This window comes from Molossus molossus, unplaced genomic scaffold (genome assembly GCF_014108415.1).
Source record: "Molossus molossus isolate mMolMol1 unplaced genomic scaffold, mMolMol1.p scaffold_m16_p_2, whole genome shotgun sequence".
Lineage (NCBI taxonomy): Eukaryota > Metazoa > Chordata > Mammalia > Chiroptera > Molossidae > Molossus > Molossus molossus.
The window spans coordinates 12,413,580-12,440,250 of NW_023425355.1; the positions used below are offsets into that span (position 1 = coordinate 12,413,580).

Consider the following 26,671-nt stretch of genomic DNA (forward strand, 5'->3'; position numbering starts at 1 on the left):
CCTTACAAATTGAAATTTCAATACTCCAACTTTTGGCCAAGTATCTAACAATTTTTCTAAGCACATGAATTTTTCTTCTGTTAAGTAATATGAAACTAGTGTTTGGAAACTTCAACTAGCCAGAAAAGTTCTTGTAGTTGGCAACCAAAATGCTAACTGAGATTTTTTTCCCTAGATGATTTTAGTAGTTAAAATTTTACAAACCACAAGAGATTAAGACCAGGAAACCTGTAATTCCAAGGTGTTTCAAGTAAATTATTAAAAGTACTAGTCATAACATAACAAACCTGATTTCACCATACTGCTTCTAAAAATGCTTGCTGTTAAAAAAGTGCAAAGACATAAGTAAAATAATATAAATTAATATGTGAAATGATTATGTTCTGATCCAACGGCCCTGGGGAGTAAGTATAACAATTATAAATCTTGATCTCCTGAAATTATATTTTCTAACATTGTAAAAATTATCTTAATTCTACTCATGTAAAGAGGAAAGATTTTTGCAGACTTATACAAATTATTTATTAAATTTGGAAAATAAATTGCCAAATGTTAGCTTTAAATTCTAAATATACTTATACAACTGAAATGAAATGTGTTATTACATGTGTATCTGTATTCAGAGATCAGCTCCCTAAACAGCAAAAGATTTATTGCTCTCATCAAGCTAAAATCCTTGCTGGGCTGGATTTGTGTTCTTAACATAAATCATGATTCCATGTCTTTGCTTTGCACATGGCTCCTTTTTGCACAAAAGATAGGCATTTAAAAGCAATCACATAGAAAATAAGGCAGTAATAGAGGAAATGAGGGACAAAAACATAAAGCATACCAAAAATAACAACCATAATGGCAATAGTAAGTCCTTCACTATCAGCAATTATTTTAAATGTAATTGGATTTAATCTCTAAATTAAAGACAGATTAAAATAATGAATCAAAACACATAATTCAACTACAGTGTATCTATAACAGACCCACTTTAGATCCAAAGACCTTTACCTTATCTCATATATAAAATTAGCTCAAATGGAACAAAAGCTTAAACATAAAGGTTAAAACGATAAAATTATTAGAAAAAGACATAAGAGCCCAGCTGGTGTGGCTCCATGATTGAGCATCAACCCATGCAACAAGAGGTCACTAGTTCAATTACTGGTCAGGGTACATGCCCAGGTGCGGGTCGAGTCCCTCGTGGGAGGTGTGTAGTAGGCGGCCAGTTGATGTTCTCTCTCATCTATGTCTCTATCTCTCTCCCTCTCCCTCTCCCTTCCGCTCTCTCTCAAATAAATAAAGAAAAGTTATTTTTAAAAGAAAAAGATATAGAAAAATAGCTTCATGACATTGGATTTGGCAATGATTTCTAAAATATGACACCATGGAATACTAGTTGGCTAGAGAAAAGAAAATCTTAGCCTTTCCAACAGTATGGATGGACCTAGAGAGCATTATGCTAAGTGAAATAAGATAGTCAGAGAAAGACAAGTACCATATGATTTCACTCATATGCGAATCTAATGAACAAAATGAACTAACAAGCAAAATAGAGAAAGACTCATAGATAGAGAGCGGGCTAACAGCTGTCTCGGGGTGGGGGGGGTTGGGTAGGAGTGGAGGGATTGAGCCTCAAAGAATAAAAAAAAAAAAATTCAAGGCATGAATTACAATGTGGTGATTGCAAGGGGTGGAGCATAGAAGGAGGTGGAGGAAGGTAAAGGGGGCTTAAATGCTGATGGATGGAGACTTGACTTGGGGTGTTGAACACACAATGCAGAGTACAGATGATGTGTTGTAGAATTGTGCACATAAAACCTGTAAATTTTGTTAACCAGTGGCATGCCAATAAATTTAGTGAAAAGGAAAATATGATAAAACACCAAAAGCATAGACAACAAAGGGAAAATAGATAAAATACATCAAAATTAAAAACTTTTGCTCTGGCCAGTTTGGCTCAGTGGTTAGAACGTCGGTCCATGGACCAAAGAGTCGCAGGTTCAATTCTGGTCAAGGACATGTACCTCGGTTGTGGTTCAGTCCCTGGCCCTGGTCAGGGTCATGCGGGAGGCAACCAATCGATGTGTCTCTCTCACATTGATGTTTCTCTCTTTCACTACCTCCCTTCCTCCTTCCCTCCCTCACTATATGAAGATAAATGGAAAAATATCCTGAAATGAAGATTTAAAAAAAACAACAAAACTTTTGTACATCAAAAGATAATACCAGCAGAATAAAAATGCAACCCATGGAATGGCAGAAAATATTTGTACATTGTATATCTGATAAGGGGCTAATATCCAGAATATATAAAGAATCCTTACAATGCAACAACACCAAACAGGTAATTAAATTTTAAAATGGCAAAGGAAGATCAAACTAATGGAATAAGTGGGCAGGAAGGGAATATAGAGAATGGAAGAAACTCAACAGAAAAATTAATAAAACATTTTTTTTAAAGAACAACAAAATTTAGAAAATTTTTGGTAGATATTTGACAGTATATTGAATGGTGGCTGCCAAAAACATGTCTATGTCTCAACCACTGAAACCTGTGCATGTGTCTTTATTTGAAAAGGAGGCCTTTGCAGATGTAATTAAAGATCTTGCGATGTGGTTATACCAGATTATTTACGTGGGACTTAAATACAATTAGTATCTTTATAAAAGAGACAAAAGGAGAGATAGGAGAAAGTCATGTGAAGATAGAGGCACAGATGGAGTTATGCAGCTGCAAGTTAAGTATTCTTCCTGACAGCCATCAGAAAGAGTCCAGCTCTGATGACACTTGATGTCAGACTTCTGGACTTGGGAACTGTGAGAGAATAAATTTCTACTGTTGTAAGCTACCTAGTTTGTGGGTATTCGTTATAGCAACCCTATGACACTAACACATTGACCAAAGAAAAAATAAACAGAAACACATATTACTCAAATTAAGAACAAAAGAAGGCACTCACTAGCAAACTTACAGATATTAAAAGCATGAGAGGGAGAGTGATATCACTCTCCAAGATGGCAACATAGGTTTTTTCCAGACCTTGCCCAACCCCTCCAAGAACAACTAACATCTATTCAAGAACAAGAAAATACTGGGTGAATCCTTGAACACAAAGGTGAGGCTAAAGTACCCCTTGTACCTCAGAGACCAAAACAGACTACTTAGAAGGGTAATAAATGTAGCTACACATTGAACACATTCCTCCTTCTCCAGGACAGAACAGTACCACAAAGAGAAATCTCAACTGAGCCTGTTTCCTCCAATAAAAAAAGAGAAATTGGAGGGGTTGAACTAGCCTCCCCCAGTACTATGGGATGCAGTGTGTGAGCCCCTACTCTGATATCTCATCATGGGGACTGCAGAGGAATCTGTGGGTCCAGCCACTGGGACTCTGATTGTGATGGAGAAAGGGGTAAAGGCTTGCAACAACCAGCACATGGATCTTGGCAGACCATGTTCATACATGCAATACCTCAATAATAATCTCAGCCAGCAGCTTTGCTTATCTATAGAACCAACTTGAGGGTGCACTCTGACCAGGGAATGCAACAAGACACATATCTGTTTGATTCAGATCCTCACAAGAATTTTCTGACCCTAGAGCTTGGTTTTCCCATGCCAGGCTAGGTGCTCAATCACAGCCACACAACATGGAAAGTGATTTCTAGTCACATCTGACCAGAAAGGCTGGTGACAACTCCTGGAAGCTGAGTGACTTAGTGGGGCTCAAGACTATCATTGGTGAGCAGAGCAGATCATCCCCAGAACAAAGCCAGTACTGGTATGGAGGCTTCCAGGGCCATGCAAAAGCAGGGGGATTAATTCATAGATAAGTCTGAGGATAGCTCCCAGCCCCTTCTGACCAAAGAACCTGTTTGAGAAATTGACAGTAGCCTAGAGCAGCCCCTCCACCTCCCACCCAAGCAAGGAAACTGAGACATAGTCCCACTCACTGTATAGTGTCTTTCAGCCCCATTGGACCAGAAGGGTTGGCAAAAAAACAACTGAAAGCTGTGTGGCTCAGCAGCACTTAAGCTGTGAGAAGATCAAACAAAGCCAACAGCTTGCAGAGCAAAGTCAGTACAGCCAGGGAACTGGGGTGTGGGTTGGCTTGAGTTAAGTCAACAAAGAGCTTTACTGGTTTTAAATCTGACTCTCCTGCTGTGCCCAGACATGGTATCTAATTAGTAGCCCTGCTCATCACTGAAGACAGCCTTCCATCTTTCTGACCAGGGAAGCTAACTAGAGTACCTAAGAAGCTGCACAACCCAATCTACAGCACTATAAACAGTGGCACTTGAACAAACAGCACAGTCTATGGCTTCCTATGGCTTCAGAGCAAACCTGGTTGCCTTAACTGACCAAGGAATTCAGTGCACATTCTTGCCTGATTGAGGTCCCCAAACAATAATGTATACAGGCCCTGTCAGGGAAGGGAAGCTATTTCCTACCTTCATCTGCCGCTGAATATAGAACCCAGCCCCAATCATCTAGTAAGTCTGATTAGAGAATCCAGGCAACCACAGAGTCCATATTAGGGCCTCACTTGGGTAGGAAACCAAGCCAGCAGTTCTATCCAAATGTTACTCCCATCCCCATACTCAGAGCTGGAAGAGTAGACTTGCCCCCAAATAAATCACAACAGCAGGTCGCACTTGCACAAAGACACCACCAGAAGACACAACCAAAACTCAAACTGAGCTAACTGGTGAAGAACTGCCTGCCAAAGTGAACCTGTAACATCTGGAAGAGGAGCCCATTTCTCATATGTACATGTATCAACATAAGGAATCAAGGATAATGAGCAACCAGCTAAATATGACATCATAGAAAAAAACAAATAAAGCTCCAATAATTTGTCCTAAAAAATGAATATCGATGAACTGTCACATACACAAAAAAATCAGAATAATTCTCTAAAGGAAGTTCTGTGAATTACAAGAAAACATAGAGAGACACTTAAACAAAATTAGGAAAACAATGTATGACCAAAGAGAAGTTTTATAAAGAAATAGCAACTATCAAAAAAAAACAACCAAAAAAAAAAAAAAAACCCAGAAATCATAGAGTTTAAATATATAATAAATTTAAGAATTCAATCAAGTTTCAAAAGTAGACTTGACCATGCAGAAAAGAGAATCAGTGACCCAGGGAATAGGGTATTTGAAATATCTTAAGTTAGAGGAGGAAAAAAAAAAAGGAATGGTTGGGCCGTTGTGACTCAGTGGATTGCGTGTCGTCCCATGGACTGAGAGGTCCCGGTTCGATTCCCAGTTAGCACATGTGCTTGAGTTGCAGGCTAGATCCCCAGTAGGGGACATGCAGGAGGCAGCAGATTGATGTTTTTCTCTCACATCAATGTTTCTATCTCTCTCTCCTTTCATCCTCTCTAAAAAATCAATTAAAACATTAAAAAATGGGAAAAAATGAAGAAAGCCTACAGGAATTATGAGATACAAGAAAAGAAACAATATTCACTTTATGGGAATTCCAGAAGAGAAAGAGAAAGAGAGAGATGTATATTTAAAGAAATGTGGCTGAAAACTTCCCTAACCTGGGAAGAGAAATGGGCATCCAGTTCCAAGACACGCAAAGGACCTAAAATAGGATGAACCTGAATAGGGCTACATTAGACACATTATAATTAACTTGACAAAATTCAAAGACAAAGAAAGACTTTTAAGAGCAACAAGGGAAAAGAGAGAACTTAAATACAAAGGCATCATCATAAGACTATTGGTGGATTTCTCCATATAAACTTTACAGGTAAGGAGAGAATGGGATGACATATTCAAAATATTGAAAGAAAATAACTGTCAACGAAGAGTTCTATACACGGAGGAACTGTCCTTCAGAAATAACGAGGAATAAAGACTTTTTGGATCAAACAGAACCTGAGGAAGTTCATTACCAGCAGACATGTCTTACAAAAAATGCTAAAAGATATTTTTTGAGTGGAAGTAAAAGAAAGCTAATTAATATCATAAAACACAGAAAGGTAGTGTAAATTTCACTATTAATGGTAAATATATAGTTAAATTTAGATTCTGCAATATGTTAATAGTGGTACATATCTCATAACTCTAGTTTAAAAGTTAAAAATGAACGTAGCAAAAATAATAATACAATAATTTGTTGTTACACAATATTAACAACATGTAAATTGTAAAAGCAATAACCTAAAATGATGGGGAGAAGAAACAAAAGTATAAACTGTAAGAATTATGTTGAAGTTATGTTATTACTTTAAAATATGTTTTAGATATTTTATGTAAGCTTCATGGTAACCACAAAGGAAAATCTTATAGTAATTACAAAAAAATGTTCATATATATATATATATATATATATATATATATGTGTGTGTGTGTGTGTGTATATAGTAAAAATGAAGGAAATCCTGCCATAATGACGACATGGATCAACCTTGGGTGCATTATGTTAATTCCAATGTCAGACAGAGAAAAACAAAACAAATACTGCATGATCTCACTTATACGTGAAATGTACACAAACACTCATAGAAAAAGAGACTTGTGGGTACCAGCATTTGGAAGGGATTGGATGAAGGTGTTTAAAAGGTATAAACTTTGAATTATAAGACAAATAAGTACTAGGGATGTAATGTACAATATGATAACTACAGTTAAAACTGCTATATGGTATATTTGAAAGTTGTTAAGGGAGTAGTCACCAAGAGTTCTCATCACAAGGAGAAAAATACTGTTTTGTTTTTTGGTATTTTGGGGTTTTTGTTTTGTTTTTCATGTATATGAGATTATAGATGTTAACAAAAGCTATTGTGGCAATTTCCCAATATAATTAACTGAAATCAATATGACTGTACAACTTAAGTTATACAGTGTTATATGTCAACTTAATAAAACTGACAAATATATAAAAATAATTACTGAAAAAAGAAAAAAGATATAATACTCCATATTGCTAAATTAAAATGTACATAAATTTCTCATTAGATACAGAAATAGCATTTGACAAAAATAAACACCCATTCATGATAAAGTTACTAAACAAACCACAAATAAAAGAGAATCTCCTCATCCTTACAAAGAGCATCTACATCCTGGCCAGTTTTGCTCCATGGTTAGAGCGTCAGCCTGCGGTCCAGAGAGACCCGGGTTCGGTTTCCACTAAGGGCGCGTACCTTGGTTGCAGTTTGTCCCCGGCCCTGGATGGGTCATGTGGGTGGCAACCACTCGATGTGTCCCTTTCACGTCGATGTTTCTCTCTCTCTCTCTCTTCCTCTCTCTCCCTCCCACTCTGTCTGAATAAAAAATGGAAAGATGTCCTTGGGTGAGGATAAAAAAAACAAAAGAACAAAGAGCATCTTCGAAATTCAATAGGTGACATCATATTTAATGGTGAGTGACTGAATATTTTCCACCTAAGATCAAAAGAAACATATCTGGTTGTATCACTTCTATTCAACACGGTACTGGAGTTACTAGCAATTAGTCAAGAAAAAATAAATAAAATGCAGTAAAATTTTACACAAGTAAAACCATCTGTGCTTGTAAATGGAATCCACTCTTGTCTACTATAAGTAATATAATAGTTTTCAGAATACAAGTTTGATATACAAAAATCAATGAACAATCCAATAATTAAATTAAGATAGAAATTTTACTTAAAGTAGCATCAGAAAGAGTTATAAACTTTGAAATAAATTTAACAAAATAAATGCAGGAATTATCAACTGAAAACTAGAACACATTATTAAAGAATTAAAGAGGATATAAAGCCCTGGCCGGTTTGATTCAGCAATTAGAGCATCAGCCCGAGGACCAATGAGTCCTGGGTTTGATTCTGGTCGAGGGCACATACCTCACTTGTGATTCACCCCCGGCCCTGATTGGGGTCCTGCGGGACGCAACCACTCTATGTGTCCCTATCATATCGGTGTTTCTTTTTCTCGCTCTCTCTTCCTCTCTCCCTCCCACTCTATCTGAACAAAAATAGAAAAATGTCCTCGGGTGAGGATTAAAAAAATAAAGAGGACGTAAAAAGTGGAAAGGCATACATGAATCAGAAGACACAATGTTATTAATATGGCGATATTCTCAAATTGATCTATAATGGAACACAATCTCTACCAATAGTCCAGATGGCTTTTTTGCAGAAATTGACATGGTGATCCTAAAATTTATATGCAAATGCAAGGTACCCAGAATAGACAATATGAATTTGAAAAAGAATTCAGATTCACTTCTCAATTTCAAAACTTTTAACAAAGTTACAGTACTCAGAACAGTGTTGTATTAGCATAAAAATAGACATATATATAAATGGACAGATATTATATATGTGTGTGTGTATATATACATTCCATATATATATATATATATATATATATATATATATATATATATATATGGAATAGAATTGAGAGTCCGGAAATAGACTCTTACATATGATCAACTGATTTTGAGAAGGATGGTAAGCCCACTCAATGGGGAATGTGTAGTATTTTATACAGAGTGCTGTAACAATTGGATATACATATGCAAAAGAATCAAGGTGAACTCCTACCTCACATCATATACAAAAACTATTTCAAAACAGATGAAAGGCCTACATGTAAAATATACAATTATAAAATTCTTAGAAGAAAACATAAAAGTCAATCTTCACTAGTTTGTCTTAGATATTATTTTCTTAGATACAACACCAAAAGCACAAGTAAGTGAAAAATAGAAAAAATAGGTAAATTGAACTTCATCAAGATTTTTTTTAAATTGTGTATAAACCTTACCCTCAAGAAAGTAAAAAGACAGCATATGGAGTAGGAGACAATATTTGCAGATCATATATATAATAAGTAATAGTATAGAGAATGTATAAAGAACTGAACACTTAAAACTCTAAAAGAAAAACAAAATTTAAATGTACAAATTATCTGAATGAACATTTCTCCAAATAAAATATTTGCATGGCTAATTAGTACATGAATAGAGGGTTAACATTGTTAGCTATCAGGGAAATGAAAATTAAAACCTCTGTGAGATATTTCACACCCATGAGAGCAGCTATAATCAAAATGACTGACATAAGTGTTATGATGTGGAGAAACTGGATCCCTTAGAGACTGAGGTGGAAGTGTAAAGTGGTACAGGCACTTTAGAAAAAGTTTTGACAGTTTCTCAAAATGTTGTGCACAGATTTACAATATGAACTAGAAATCTATTCCTAGATATATACTCCAAAGGTTCAAAAACATATGTCCATACAAAAATTTGTATGTGAATGTTCATAGCATTATTCACAATACATAAATGTAGGAAAAAAACTCCAATGTCCAGCAACTAATGAATGACTATATACATAAAAAGGAATGTCGTATAACAATAAATGAAGTGCTGATACTTCCTACAACCTGGACAAATCTTAGAAACATTATGCTAACTAAAATAAGCCTGTTACAAAAGGCCATATATTACACAATTCCATTTATAATAATATCTAGAATAGGTAAATCCACAGAAATAGAAAAAGGATTAGAAGTTGTCTAGTGCTGGGATGGGGGATTTGGTGTGCTAATATGTTCATAGTTCATTTATGAAGTGATTCAGTGTTCTAAAATTAGATTGGGGTGCTGCTTGAACATCTCTGTTAATATATTTAAAAATAATTATACACTTTTTTGTTTATTGATTTGAGAGAGAAAGAGAAAGAGAGAAGGAGAGGTGAGGGAGGGAGAAAGAGAGAGAGAGAGAATCGATGATTTGTTGTTCCACTTATTCATTGGTTGATTCTTGTATGTGCCCTGACGGGATGGAACCTACAACTTTGGTATATCGGGACACTCTGACAAACTGAGCTACCCGGTCAGGGCCAATTATGCACTTCTAATATGTGAATTCTATACTATTTTAATTATATCTCAATAAAGATATATAAAAAGTATCCCTGCTAACTAAAGCCATTAAATGCAGATTACTTTTACTTTTATGAAGTTGGATATTTGCCTGAGCATTGTTTTAACAGTCATTGAATGTTACTGATCTTCACTTTCCTGAGGGCAAAATATCATTTGTATTGATTTAAATGCCATGATATTCAAAGTTCCTACAACTATTAAACTTACATGTTTATTTTTTTTAAATGCACCAAAGCCCACAAATACTGACAAATGTTGGAGGGCACCACCAAAACACTTTCACTAAAGGGAAACACACATTGAACTTATAAAATATCTTTTAAAGGAAGCTCAAAATGCTCTATTTTTATTAACTTCTAAATCCTTATGAAGTTGATGAAAGTTGGGAATGCAGTTAATATTAAGCCACAATGATAATTGCAACAAAAAATCTTCTACCACTCATCTTCCAAAATGTCCCTATATCTTCACATAGATGCCTATCAATTATTAATCGTTAGTCAAGAAAACCCTCATGATAGTGGACTGACAGTGATGATATGAAAAGTGAATGGCAATTTGTAGACCAATATGGTTACAATATGCCCTCTAAGGAGTGAGGTTAGCCTTGAGAGTTTGTGAGATATCACTAGGCTATGGTATCCTGGTACAACCACCTCTTAACAGTTTCCTTATTACCACTTAACCCTTATTATGATATTCCCAAGTGGCTGCAAAACAGAGCTGATTTAAACTTTTTAGCATCCTTTAGGATTTCCTCACTTTGTACTCATTCACCTAGCTAGTTTGGAGCTAGACTATCCTCCAGGAATAGCTTGAAGATACCAGGCATAACAGAAAGAGGTAGATATCTGTTACATAGTTCCAGGGTCAGAAACTAAACAGAATTGTTTGTTTGCTTATAGTCTCATAGCTAGAAAGCTGCCAAGATAGGCATAGGTTCCATTTTTCTAAGTCCTGATGTTACAGTAATACAACTCAGTAATGAGCTTCATTAAAATCTTAGAGGATAGCCCTGGCTGGTTTGGCTCAGCAGTTGGAGTGTGTTGGCCGGTGGACTAATGAGTCACGGGTTCGATTCCAGTCAAGTGCACATGCTTTGATTGCAGTTCATCCCCAGCCCTGGTCCGGTTATGCGGGAGCCAATCAGTCCTTGTGGCTCTATCACACTGATGTTTCTCTCTGTCTCTCTCTCTCCCCCACCCTCCCACTCTATGTGATGATAAATGGAAAAATATTCTCAAGTGAGGAATATTTATATAGAGATAGAGATAGAGATAGAGATAGAGAGAGAGAGAGAGAGAGAGAGATGGAGATAGAGAGAGAGATCTTAGAGGATAACTAACATGGATTGAATGCTTGTGTCCCAGCCAAACTTACATGTTGAAACCTAATTCCCAATGTGATGGAATTTTGAAGTTGGGCTTTTAGGAGGTGCTTAGGTCAAAAGAATGGAGCCCTCACAAATGGGATTAGTGCTGTTACAAAAGAGACTCCCTTACTCCTGCCATATAAGAACACAGTGAGAAGATGGCCTTCTATGCATTAGGAAGCAGGATCTCATCTGGCAGCACCTTGATGTTGAGCTTCCTAGCTTCCAAAAGTGTGAGAAATAATTGTTTGTTGTTTAAGCTACCCGGTCTATGGTATTTTTACTACAGCAACCCAAATAGACTAAGATGCTTATCCTTTACTACACTTCCCCAAGCTGCTTGGTTTCCCCAAATATCAACTAATTAAAATAAAGGAGGGGCAAATGATGCCCCCAGAGGTTCTCTGCAAACAGTCTCTATCATACTGTTTCAAGTCAAGTAGGAGCAAGTATAGTATAATATAAAGAGAAATACATGGACTTCTGTGGATTATGGTGAAGTTGATAGCTGATCTCATCTTCTCTCAGCCAGCACTACAGCTAGCTATCTTTACCTCAACTTCATTTGGATACTGTGGGCTCTGCAATATTTTACTTGAAATGGAATGTAAAGAAGACCTAAACTAGAAGAGTTTCATTAACTTTCTGTGAGGTTGTAAGTATAAGAAAATTTACATACCAAGGAGCATACAAGGAGCATTACACAGATTGTGCCATTTCATGGCATGATATTCCTGAAAAGGTGTCATTAACCATATTATACAAAAGAGGAAACTGTTACACAGATTGGTCACTTGCTTGAGATCACACAAGTAGAAAGTGGCAGAGCCTAGATTTGAACCCAGGATATCAGGCTCCAAGCTCATGCTCTAAATTGTTATGTCAGATTGTCTTTCTTTAAAAGGATTAGTATTCAAAAAAATAAGCTGCTAAGTTTTATTCCATTTGAAAAGTTATTTTATATAAAACAAATTAAATCTCTTAAAAAGTCTGTCAGGAAAAATTAGGGAGTATATAAAAAGGTATAACTATAGGTTAAATTGTCCTTAGGGGAGCAGTCAGGTATGAAAAATTAAAATTTGTACTCTCAGACCACCACATACTCTAATAAATTTACCTTGTTAGGTTATAGGGTAGAGCAGAAAAAACAAAAACAAAAAACATGATATATTTCTAAGTTCTGGTTCTATCATATACTGGCTGTTGTGATCCTGGACAAGTTATTGAAATATGGATTAAATGTCTGTATGTCTAGACTGCCATGGAGATTATGTGAGATCAGGTATATAAAGTAACTGATGGTGCCTGGTATGTGTAACGCTTTCAACAAATGCTAAATGTATTGTTATTACTGTTATTGAAAACAACACTGAAGAGGTTAAAAAGTAAAAAGAAGTAGAAAATGAAAGGGGGTGTTAAGGAGGATCTTTAAAATGGTATGATTCAATGTTAGTTTAAGCATGCTTTAAGAAAGAACAAATACAGAAAAATCAGTAGACTCTCAATAAGAAATGACTACTGCTGAACAAAATTAACCCAGAGACATAGAGGTGGGGTACAGACTGACAAGCCTCAGAGGAGGGGGTGGTTGTGGGGGAAGAGATAAACCACAAAACTTACATACATGTATGCATGACCAATGAACATAGACAACAAAGCTGGGGATGGGATGGGGGGGGAGGGAAGGAGGATGTCAATGGGGGATAAATGAGAAACATCTGTAACAAAAACAAATTAATAAATAAAAAATTAAAATAAAAAATATACAGATAAAATATATTTCATCTTCTACAGTCTCATGGCAAAAAAAAAAGAAATGACTACTAATGATGATGTCTTCTTCTGTTAGGACTAGATACCAGAGGGATACCTCTCATACTCTGTTATTGCTTTTCATTTTGAAGTAGGGAGTTATAATATGAAGAGAGTTAAGGTAAATTTATTCCTTATATTAATTGAGAATAGCCTGGCAGCATCTTAATCCAGATAAAATTTAAATACTGCGTTTGAACAAATTAGAATCTAGCTAGCTGCAGCAAGAAAAAATGGCAAACTTCCACGCTCTGCTTTTCAAATTCTCTGAAGCAGACTTTTTAGAGAAGATCTATGACCTTAAAAGATGTTGTAATGTAGGCTTATACCTCACTCTTGAGGATATTTGAAGCATATGTAGATAATTAAATATGTGAAAAGTAAAGAAATGACATTTATTTTTTTCACAGGTACAAAATTGCTTTAATTTTTACTCTGAATATGTCTCTTATATACATTTTTTAAAAGACTATTTGATTAATGTTCCAGTTAATGTTGGAATAAAGCATTTCCTTTTAGAAAAAGGAGTTGGCTGAGTTACAGAAGGCTCGGACTTCTCAGCCATCATCACCTAGAGAAATGACTGACTTCCCTGGCAATGTACCAAGGGAAAGCACCACTCATCTAGTGTCATCTCCACACAGTGCAAGTAAAACTCATTACAGGAATAATCTATGTTCAAGGGGATGGATCTAGCCAATTTAGTCCTATTTTATTGATGGCAAATGCATTGCTTCCCATAAGGCTACTATTTCCTGATCAAATCATTTTAAATGTCAGGAGATAGCTTCCATGTTATAAAAATGATTATATTCCATGAAGAAAAACTCACCATCATTAAACATGACCAAAAAAGCACAAGATTCTTCAAAGAGTTGACCCCAAGCCACCATTATGAAGCACAAAAATCTCAAATGACTTCAAAATTTGAGTTAAGGGACCTAGGTCTCAGGTCTAACTGGATACCAACACAGCTTTTTATATCAAAGAACAGTTTTTAAAACCTTTATAAAACAATCTTCCACATTACCTGGTAATTGTTTTGGTTTTGTAATAACCTCAATTGGTTTGATGATGTAAAATGTGAAGAAAAATTACTCCGTGATGGATTTGTATTACTGTAAATTGTAGTAGATGCTGTATGTAATGAGGTCCGTGGTGTCAAATGGTAGTCTCTGTTTTGATACAGTACATTGTCTGACAAGTCTCTGATATTGACCATTTGTGAATTTGGCATATTTCTTCCTGGTCCTGGCAAAGCTGTACTTTGGTTCTCAGCTCGAAGGGAACTGCAACTTTCATAAAATCTTGAGTAGCTTGGTATCTGTGCTCCCATCAATGCCAACTCTTCCTCTCTGGCATACTCATCATCGGCATCTCCAGTCTCCATTGCAATGGACAAACAAGTTCCTTCTGCTGAACTAGGCTTCTGTGGGGTATTTCCTCCCAGAATTCCCTGGGGGTAATCACTAACTGCCAATGAAAATACTTCACGGATTTCCAAGTTTTGTGTTCTACAGTAAGGATCTCTAATAGGTGGTTTTTGCCCACATAAGTTATGTGATGCTAGACCAGTGTGTTCAGGCTTATATGGTCTTTGAATTCCAACTGGTTCAATTTTGCAAGGTCGGTGGCACACAGATGGCTTTTGAGGTACCGTAATCTCAGAGGCTTGCATTGAAGAGTTTCCGTAGTTTTTCTTTGTGTATACGGAGTTTCCAGAATTTAGCACACTTGTCTGTCTTGACAAAATAATAGTTTTTTCACCTAAGAGCAGGGAGGCATTTTTACAGTGTGCTACTTGTCTTTGAACAGGAATGTGCAGCTGAAACTCAGTATCATTTTTACTGGCCGTTTTCTGAATGGGGATTTTATGTGCTTCTGTAATTTGTGTATTTGTATGTTTGGTTGTCCCTTGCCTACTTAATGAACTGGCTGGACTGTATATTCCAGTTACAATGACATCATTATTGGGAGATGACCAAGAAGACTGTTGGCTTGGGGGTCGAGCAATATTAACCACATTTCTTACTGTAATGTCTGGAGCTGCCAACGAGGTACCAGAAGTAGTTCCTGTTGTTGCTGCTCCTGATTCAGAATTTTTACTGCTCATTTTTCTTCTCTTATTGCCGACCCACGTCTGAAAGAATTTTAAAAAATGATATTATGGAAAACTTCTTAACAAAAATACAAGATAAAACAATTTCTATGTGATAAATTGTATGCTCATTTGTCAGAGAACCAAGGCCTATACAAATGAAAGGAAAAATGATATAATAAATGTAAAATAACTAAAATATAGGGTCAGAGTGATCAGAGACTGGCACTTAATAAATACCAAGGAACTTTGATAACAGGATTGTATTGTTGCACCTGTCCTCAAAACCCATCCAATTAATGTATCTGTAGCAAGAAATTTAAAAATGTTTATATCATTTGACCTAGTAAATTCACTTCTGTGAATTTATCCTAAAAATAACCATAGATGTATACAAAGTTTACATGCAATAATGTTCATCATATATTTCTTTAGAATAGTGAAAAACTGGAAGCATACTAAAGGTAATTAATACCATTGGAAAATGCTTAGAGTAGTGTTAAGCAAATTTATACTTGGCAATATTCAGGTTTAACAAGTTCTGATCAATTAGTATTTCATAACTTGGTTAATTAAATATTACTGGGTATTTAGATTATTTTTAGAAAGATTCACTATTATAAACCATTGCAACACACATTATTGTACATGCATCTTGGTGCTATTGGTCTATTAGAATGTTATTCTGAAAAGAAATTTGCTGTGCTTTTTGATATTTTCAATGTATCTGCCAAGTATGTGTTCTGTTTCTCCACAACCTTACCAATACTTTGCATTATCTTTCTATAGTCTTTTGTAGCCCAGAAGTTAATAAAAGGTATATAATTGCTGTTTCTATGGTTACTGTATTGCTTTGATAGAATTGCTTATCCATTTCTTTTACTTATTTTTATATTAGGTATTTGGGTTTTTTTAATTGCTTTATAGGAGCAATTTTCTATTAACGCTAGCAACACTTTGTCATAAGTTACAAATATTTTTCTCAGTTTGTCATTAATTTATGGTAGTTATTTTCTTCTTTACACTTTTCTCTCCTTACCAAATTTTATGCTGTGAATATGTATTGCTTTTATAAACAGAAAATACATTATTAATAAAAATAACACCAGTGGTTGCCATTTAGGAATTGATTATAAAATATTTTTATATAAATAATAATAATTTTATCATTATGCTGAATCATGATACTTAAAATGTGCTATAAGAAATATTTCATTCCATAATATAATTAGTAAATGCTATAATTATTCCAAAATATATACCATATTATAAAATACCAAAACACATTAATCTATTAAAAATTCTTTAAAAAGTACATAAGTGAGAACATTAAATGCACTAGCTTTGCACAGAGCTGGTGCAGGATGTATTTGACTAACTTTTGTGCGACATTTTTTAAGATCACAAAAATTATCCAATTTGCAATGTTCATTTATATTATAAAGTATATTAATGTCGCTGTAATACTATAATTAAAAGCTATCATGTATTGAATACCCATTATGCATTTTTATATATATTAGCACCTTTGTTAGGTGTTATTTTTCAAATTGTATTGGTGAAGAAACTCAGATTTTGAAGTGCTAAGAGGCTTGTAGATACCTGCCACAAGAATTCAAAATCAATTTTCTTGATCTCAAAGCATATTCTTCTTCCACTGTGGTGAGAAACTCCTAAAATGGTAATCTCTGTTGCCCATTTTATACTTTTATAATTAATATTTTTCTAATAAAGAAAATGTTTCAGCCCTGGACAGTTTGGCTCAGCGGTTAGAGCATCAGCCTGTGGACCAAAGGGTCACAGGTTTGATTCCTGGTCAAGGACATGTACCTGTGTTGCAGGTTTGATCCCTGGCCTGGGTGAAGGTCGTGTGTGAGGCAACCAATCGATGTTTCTCTCTCACAGCGATGTTTCTCTCTCTCTCTCTCTCTCTCTCTGTCTCTCTCTCTCTCTCTCTCCCACTCTCCCTTCCACTTTATCTAAAAAACAATGGAAAAATATCCTCATGTGAGGAAGGAAGGAAAGGGAAGGGGAGGGGAGGGGAGGGGAGGGGAGGGGAGGGGAGGGGAGGGGAGGGGAGGGGAGGGGAGGGAAAAGAAAAGTCCCAGAAATTGAGATAATGGCTCCAATTTGCTTCATATGAGGCTGTAAAAATTTTAAATTAACTCTAAGTCAGTGTTACTACACATCAAATGAGAGAATTATAAGCAGAGGGACAAATGAATATAAATGTCACAGAAGGACATGGGGGAGAAAATCTAAAAGGCTTTAAAGTATACACTCAAGAGAAATGTCTAAAAAGAAATGTTTTGGGATAAATATAATTTCAATATATTGTTCAAAAAGGTGAATTTTACAAATATTCCAAATAAGTTACTGTGATATGGCATTTCAAGTACCAAAAATCTTCAAAGAAATTATAATGCATAATTTTTATAAAAATATATAAGTATTACATTAAAATAATTTTTAATCCTCACCAGAGGATATTTTTACATTTATCTTTAGACAGAGTAGGATGGAGAGAGATAGAGAGAGAGAGAAACTTTGATGTGAGACAGACACATCAATTAGTTGCCACCTGCATGACCCCAACTGGGACTGGGGACAAACCACAACTGAGGTATGTGCCCTTGACCGAAATCAAACCTGGAACTCTTTGGTCCACAGGCCAATGTTCTAACCCTTGAGCCAAACTGGCCAGGGCTAAGTATTACATTTTAAAATGATAAGTGGGAAAGCATAGTGAATTGGTAAAATTTGAACTCAAAAGCTACTACAGCTGAAGGGCAGTTCTACAATATTTCTGAGAAAACAAATAAATAGCCTACCATGTTCTCATCACAATACCAGTACCCACCTTAACACAAAAAGTTTAGGATTGATCTTAGTGCATTGCTAATTTATGGCTTAGTTCTATAGTACAAATAGTTATTTACATAATTCACTGTGTATTTATATTACACACTCATTACAAAGTAAAATTCAGTAGAATATCATGTGCATATGAAATTCAGCTGTCTAACCTCAGACAGCAGCCAACACAGATGTAACAAGATCCATGTACTTTATTAAAAGGACAACTCCTGACCTTAAAACCCACTTTATTTTATATATAATTTACCAAAGTTGGTATTCTAATCTATAACAAATTAGAAATAACAAATATGAGGGGCCCTGGTAATTGAGATTGCTTTTGGAGGAACTTTGTTAGCACCAAAACAAAGAATGTTTACTAAATGCATATGGCTCACTAAAAAGGAGAAGAGAAAAGAAACACACACAAAAATCAATGTGAGAAATCATTAGTCTGGTGTTCTTTATTAAAGGAGAAAGTCACCCCTATACCTTACCATTTGTGAGCATTATTATACAAACCCAATTCAATCATTGATTTCCATAATAAAACTCTTGAGTAAAAAAATAAGTGTATAATTATTTTCAAAACTATTGAAGTACAATAATAAAGTATCCACTAAAATATGTTCCACTTAAAATGTTGAAAATAAAGAAAATTCATTGTCTGAGGGTTTCAAATAGCTGAATAAAATTTTCCTTAAAGTCCTTCAGTTATAGAATTCAAAATTTATCCAATGCTTATAGGATACAAATGATGTCTCTTTGCAAATGCTACATTGGCGAGAGATAAACAATAGGTCAAACAAAACTGATATGATAGCCTAGCCGGTGTGGCTCAGTGGTAGGACATCAACCCTTGCACCAAGAGGTCTCCAGTTCCATTTCTGGTTAGGGCACATGCCCAGGTTCTGGGCCAAATCCCCAGCCGGGTGCATGCAGGAGGCGGCCAGTCGATGCTCTCTCTCATCAATGTTTCTATCTCTCTCTCCCTCTCCCTTCTTTTCTCTCTAAAAATCAATAAAGAAAAAAAAAAACTAAAAAAAAAAACTGATATGAAAATTTGCAGTTTGGACTAACAAAGTGATACTGGCGAAAACAAAAGGAAAGATATTTGAGTCATCAATCCTCAGTATCCATAAAATTCTTTTCAGTTCTCATAAATTCATTTTCTCCAAACTTCTTTTCCTTTTTTTATACCTTCCTCTTTGTTTTCCTGTTCCATTACCTTACTATATTTACTTTTAATTGATATTTTAAGCTTTTAAGTTATATTTACATTAGGATCACATTTAGTAAAATGGGATTTAAGATTTTATGAGGAAAAATACAACAAACATTATAATAAAACCAAGAAAAGTTCTCTTTCAAAAGAACATACAGACCAAGCAAAATATTGGGGGCAGGGGTGGTTGTAGAATGAGGAGTCCATATAGAACTCCCTTCTTGTCTGATTAGAAAAGCCAGCAAAACTGTATTGGAATTTAGATTTAGAAGACCAAATTTCCATGCAATTTACACTCTCCTAAAGCAGAAAGAGTGAATCTGTTTGACATATTCCTTATTATTTATATAACATTGTACTTATGAGCTCACATTCTAGGAATTGACTTCTTTATTCTCATTGTTTGCTTTAGATTTCACACCATTTGGACCATAAATATAAACCTGTGTATTTCAACACCCTCAATATTCAGATACAATTAGCTAAGTTATTAGGAAAGATTCAATAACACATTGGAAATATGAAAGGTCACAGTCCACAGAGCAGCTACCTGAGAAGGCATTTCACTTTAAGGCAATGGTAAAACAAAATGGAAAAAAAAAGGAAGAAAGAGAGAAGTTACCAGGGGGGGTGGGTGGGGTATGAGTTTGTACATATAAAATGAAATCTCATCAATTGGAAATATTACACATTTTATATTACTTTTTCTAAGGCAATTAAACATTTTTCTCTCAGGTTTCCTCAAAGCATTTCAAATAGGAATTCAAAGCTATCAATAGGAAATATTTCTAATTCTTATACAAATCTGAATACGATTGTTGATCTCAGCCAAAAGTAACAGATATCATGGATATGGATATTTTCACACCCCTAGAATTAGTGGCATAATTCCCCATTTGAAGATGAATATATCATTTAGTTTCTAAGAAATAGATTTCCCAGAGAATTCTGCTTATCAAGAGATTTTTATCTTTAGGATCTTTGAAAGTTCCTCTGAGAGAAAAATAACCTAAAAAAGAGACATCGTTTCTCTTTCACAAATTAGCCTAATGATGATAAGGACGCACTCGCTGCTAATGTTTAAATCCCTAAGGTTTCACACTAGGAGGATGTGTAGCATGTCCAGGCAAATATGAAAGGACCTCCGCACTCAGTGAAATCTGTGACTAGCTCTGTTAAATTTATCTCTTGCCTCCTCTCTATCTCATTTCCTTCAAAAACGTTTGGCAGCTCTGATTTTTACAGATGAATAACTATGATTGTGATCAAGGAAAATTTCCCCCCTTGTGATTTCTTGTCCCTGACTCGCTAACCCATTAAAATGCATGCATGTTACTTAAAAGACGGAGGAAGTATTTATAAGAAAGTCTAGATTTTCCTAAAAAGACAAAAATACTAAAGTCATAAATGCCTGAAAATATGCTAGATACACAACAGTCCCTTGGTAAATGCCTGTTTCACTAATATTGTTTTGTAGGGTTATATCTATATTAATTCTTTGTTTAAAGAAATCATAATATCAACAACTAATTTTAAAGGTACTCACTCGTTCAAAGGACTGGGATATTTAAAAATATGTTTAAATGCTATTTTTTTGTTTTGTTTTTTTCAAGGTATTCATAGAAACAAATAGCTACTAAATAATTAGCTTTATTTGTTTAAAAAGTAGTATTTTTATACCAGGGAAATGAAGCTGTTTATAAAGTTAGTGACTTCATACCCTGATAGTTTTTCTCATATTCACCAATTATCACTTGGAATAAAAAGCTATAAATTCGAGAGTGTAAGACCTCAATACTTACCCTGACTACACTGAAGTCCAGCTTAGTCTCCTGTGCACACTGTAATATGAGCTGAAAGCAATTTTTACTTTGATTTGTCATTCCATTTTCATAATAACGCTGTAAAATCCTTTGTTGTTCTACAGTAAATACAGAACGTAGATTCATCTAAAAATAAAAGAAGATACTCTGAAAATTGGAATAAAAATTTGGTATGTGTAGAATCTGCAAGTTTGTTTTTTTTAAACAATGTCAGTGCTTCAAAGCTGCAAGATATTTTAAAGTCACTCAATCCCCAGTAATGGGTAATAATTTGTGTGCTAAAGGGGGACAGTTTCTCACGGAAAATTATCTATAATACAAACACATTGAATTTGCTCGGAAAAATACCAACTTTAAAGACAATAAAAGGGAAGCCCTTGTCTGGGCAGTGTCAGTGCATGGGGGGCAAAAAGGCCCTTTCACTGAAATAAATATTTATGGCTAGTAAAGCCAGAGATGGTGGTAGCCATACGTGGTCAATTATCAACAGGGACACTCACTGTTCTTTGTCAAGCAAGGCATCTGGCATATGTCTTATAGCCAGAAGCTGTGCTCTGGAACAAAAGGGTGCTTTGCTTTTTCTTTCTTTCTGGGATAAGGGGTTCTTTTTATATATTAAAACAAAACCTCTTTTTAAAGCTTGAAAATAAACAAGAAGTTTTAGTGACTGTGAAAATTGCTTTAGGCAATACTAACCAAAATAATTATTTTTAATAACTATATAGTTTACAAATCAAAATCCAAAATCATGAACATTTTATTGAAAAGAAGCCATGTAAAAACCATAAACCTTTTAATTAAATTAACGCCATCATAACTAGATAAGAGAAGTTTACAGAACACTTTATCCTTCCGGTCAATACATGTTTAATACTAAGGGAAAACACCTCTGTTAATTTACAAATAAAAGGCAGGTTAAACTTTCTTTAAAAAAATGTAAATTCTAGTAGTGCATTTTATATAAAAATACATGTAATTAGATTAAGGCAATTTCAGGTTCTTGTTAAAAGCTGTCATACTGAAATTGTTATTACTGAAAGTTGACAGACAGAAAAAAAAAAAAAAAAAAACCTTCCCAAGAAAGTGCCTTTCAAAATTAGGAAAACAGCAACAACAAAAAACACTCTAAGTCAAACCAAACAGAAATCATTCTAGTATATTGGGGATGAAGAAAAACAAGTACACTGACATGAAAATAAAAATCAATTTCCCTTTCTTTGAATGTATTAATAAAGCCATCTCATAAAGAAATGAAAGTCATATAGCTATCCTTTCCATTTGTACACCCGACTTTCTTTCTTGCCCACACAAACATCTTCCTACCTAATGTTAAGAGAGATGATTAAAGAAAATGAGATGTTGGAGTGGGTACCAGAAAGATGAGAGTAGAGTTTCTTCTGGGAACATTCAGAAACAAATAACTCCACTAATTTTCTGAACGTGCTTTCATTCATGTACACCAAGGTTGAAATATAAACCTTTTATCTGAAATCTGACCAATTTTCAAAGATGTTGGGTCCAGAGGAGAGCATCCATCAAAGCAATATTTACTGTTATGGCTGCCAGCTTTCAGAACAATTTGAGGTTGCTTTTGCCAAGCCAAAAGATGGAGGTCAAATACCTGAAAAACTTCATCTTGTGTGGATTTAGAAGCAAGGAACTTTGGAATGAGTTCTGAGGAGATGAGTAAACTTCAATTCACTGATGCATAATCAGGGTAAAGGTTCTGATCCTTTTCTGCAGGGCTGTAATACCATAAAAAGCCTAGCGTGCAAGATATGTGTGATCCCCAAGTGTGATGATACCTGCCCTAATAATATAGGCATGTTTTCTTATTGGCTGGATACAACCGCTACACTTACCCAAATATGATATGCATCTTTAAAAGCACATCAGGTGTTTTTTTTTTCATTGATACCAACAATGGCCAAATATAAGTAACAAGTACTAAACAAATTTCTGGAGTCAACAACTCTAACAATGGTGTGAACTTTTATTTCTCCCCTTAAATTCTGTAACAACAACAGGAAGACCACTTTGCTCAAGAAATCTATTTTACTTTCAAATAGTAGCAAGCTCATTCTTTACCACAACAACTAGATAAACCCTTATAATCAAGATAATTGGTCATTACCTCCACCTACCCTAGTTATCTTGGTCTATTAAGTGGAACAATATTAAATGACTGCACTTACCAAAGCTGTTAGTCATTTTCACAAAAATCAGAAAGAGTTTTAAAAATAAAAACTTCATTTTAAAAGTTGGGTTCTTTGCCCTGGCTGGTTTGGCTCAGCGGTTGGAGCATCGGCCTACAGTCCTGAGAGACCCGGGTTCGGTTCCTGCTAAGGGCATGTACCTCGGTTGCAGTTTGTCCCTGGCCCTGGTCAGTCGTGCCGGTGGCAGCCACTCGATGTGTTTCTTTCACATCGATGTTTCTCTCTCTCTCTCTGTTCCTCTCTCTCCCTCTCACTCTACCTGAACAAAAAATGGAAAAATGTCCTCGGATGAGGATAAAAAAATAAATAAATAAATAAATAAATAAATAAATAAATAAATAAAAGTTGGGTTCTTTTATATGCGATAGTTAAAATGATAATCCATGGTTTCATAAAAATTGAGGGCTGTTGGCTTGGCGTAGGGAAGGTAACTGAATTAGGGGATTAAATTCTGAAATAACAAGTCATTTAGCTTTACCCCAAGGCTTACTAGATTAATACTCTGCATTGCACCACTCACTCAGCATATGTCAGCCATAGGAATAAGACAACCTGTGACCTACTCTCAGCTCCCCTGTAATATATTGGGTAAATCACTTAAAATCTATGAGTATACAATTGTCCCTCATTTATTGCAGTTAATCCGTTCCAGACTCTAGCGGTTGCACCTGGCATTGAAGGCTTCCCAGGGTGCTCGAATATGTAGGCCTACAGTCCATATGTACAGTAATTTTAATTTTAATTGCAATACAGGGGCGTATAATTGACTCAGACAACTGGGCGCGCACTGTACCATTTTCACTGTCTCGAACAACTTTTTAATGAATATATTTGAAAAAAACGCTATAGAGTGAAGCCACGAAAGTCTAAGTGCGAAGTGGTGAGGGATGACTGGACTAGCCTGGCAAGTGTGGCTCAGTGGATGGAGCATCGTCCCATGGACCAAGAGATCCTGGTTCGATTCCTGGTCAGGGCACATGCCTGAGTTGCAGGCTCAGTCCCCAGTAGGGGGTGTGCAGGAGAGAGCCGATTGATGTTTCTCTCATACATCAATGTTTCTCTCTCTCTCTCTCCCTTCCTCTCTCTCTAAAAAATCAATAAAAACATATTTTAAGCCCTGGTCGGTTTGGCTCAGCAGTTAAGGCATCGGTATGAGGACCAGGGAGTCCCAGGTTCGGTTTCCGCTAAGGGCACATACCTCAGTGGCAGTTTGTCCCCGGCCCCAGTTGGGGTCGTGTGGGTGGCAACCAGTCCATGTGTCTCTCTCACATTAATGTTTCTCTTTCTCTTTCTCCCTTTCTCCCTCCTGCTCTATCTGAAGATAAATGCAAAAAAACTATTTAAAAAATATTTTAAAACATTGTACTCTATGACTTGTTTTACTTTCCAGTCTGGGTTGGTCCAATAATTTAGAATATGTCAACTGATTTTTCTAAAATTGTAAATAATGTTACAGTTATAACATATTTATAATTAAGTCTGTGAATTTAAAGGTGTAAAGTTTTTTTATACTATTTACTTATTATTCTTTTGCAGGGTCTGTGGAGATGCACCTTTTTCTTATTGAGATTGGCAATTTATTTCCTCCCTTTTATTTGCCTTGGTCAGTTTGGCCAGGGGCTTATCACTTCTATTGAACTTCTGAAATAAGTAGCTTTTGGTTTTATTGATTTGGGCTTGTTGTTTTTCTGTCTATATTTTCATTGATTTCTGTTCTTATATTTACTATTTCTCTTCATACAGCTTATTTGGATTAACTTTTCTATTCTTTCTCTAGTTTCTTAAGATAGAAACTTAGACTGTTGCTCTTTAAGCTTTCTTCTTTTCTAAATATAAGCAGTTAATGTTAAATATTTATTTCTAAGTATGGTTTTGGCTGCATTCTACAAATTTTGACAGGCTGCATTTTATAACATCTTTATTGGGGTATAAGTGATATACAAAGAGCTGTACATATTTCATGTCTACATTTTGATTAATTTGGTCTTATGTAAAAACCCATGATACAATCACTATAATCAAAGTAATCAACAAATCCCACAACACCCAGAGTTTCTTTGTAGCCCATGGATTATCTGTTTGTTTTGTGGTAAGAACAATTAACATGAGATCTACCCTGTTAACACATTTTGAAGTGCACAAAATAGTACATTAACTGTAGGTGCTATATTGTACACCAGATCTATAGAACTTACTCATTTAGCATAACTGAAACTGTATATCCATTAAATAACAACTCCCCATTTCCCTCACCCTCTATCCGTTGAATCAAGCACTATATGCTTAGTTCACTTAGAATAATATCCTCCAGATTGATTCACCTTGTTGCAAATAGAATAATTTCCCTTTATTAAGGCTGAATAATATTTCATTATGTGTGTGTGTGTGTGTGTATATATATACATATATATATAATATTTACTTTATTTATCTGTCAGTGGATATTTAGTATGTTTCCATATTGTGGCTATTGTGAACACTGCTGAAATAAACATGGCACTACAGATATATATTTTTAAGATCTTGATTTCAGTACTTTTAATACAATATCCAGAAGTGGTATTGCTGGATCATATAGTAGTTCTATTTTTAATTTTTTTAAGTATCTCTACACTGTTTTCCATAGCTCCTGAACATTTTTACATTCCCAACAACAATGTACAGGGGTTCCAATTTCTCCACAACCTTGACAATACATATTATATTTTGGCCTTTTAATAATAGTTATCCCAACAGGTATTAACACCATACACACATATACACATACAAACACACACAACAACAACAACTCAAAGTAGATTAAAGACTTAAATATAAGACCTGAAGCTGCAAAACCTCTAGAAGGAAACAAGGAAAAAAAAAAAAAAAAAAAACTTCTGGACATTGGTCTTGGCAATGATTCTTGAACATGTCACCTATGCACCCAATATTGAAGCATCTAAAAATATTTTTTAAATCTTTGAAATGACTTTAAAGGATAGAATAAGTGCAATATATTCATAGTAAGGAAATTTAACACCCCACTGACATCACAGAATAGATCTTCCAGACAAAAATTTAAAAAATCAAGAAGGAAACAGTAACCCTAAATGACATACTACATCACATGCATTTAATTGAAATTTACATAACATTTCATCCCAAAGCTACATTCTTCTCAAGTGCACATGGGAAATCCTGAAAGATAGACCACATGTTATTTGAAGACACAAAATAAGTCTCCACAAGTTCAACAAGATTGAAATTATATCAAGCACCTTCTCTGATCACAATAGCATGAAACTAGAAATCAACTACAACCAACTACAATAAAAACACTCAAAAACATTCAAACACATGGAGGCTAAATAGCATGTTATTAAACAATGAATGGGTT

The 26,671-nt window shown here is 35.1% G+C and overlaps 1 protein-coding gene across 2 annotated transcripts in view; it reads right to left on the minus strand.

The window, feature by feature from the left end:
* The window catches only part of HDX (highly divergent homeobox), a 158,942-nt gene that overhangs the window by 110,600 nt on the left and 21,671 nt on the right, over positions 1-26,671 (minus strand). Inside the window, exons 1-3 of one of the 2 annotated variants that reach the window (XM_036271428.1) lie at positions 21,059-21,205; positions 16,813-16,900; positions 14,108-15,219 (exon numbers count right to left, since the gene is read on the minus strand). In XM_036271428.1, the coding sequence (XP_036127321.1) occupies positions 14,108-15,219; positions 16,813-16,900; positions 21,059-21,205 (1,347 nt within the window). Of the gene's footprint in view, positions 1-14,107; positions 15,220-16,812; positions 16,901-21,058; positions 21,206-26,671 lie in introns of those variants that run through there. The other variant, XM_036271429.1, reaches the window with a different exon arrangement.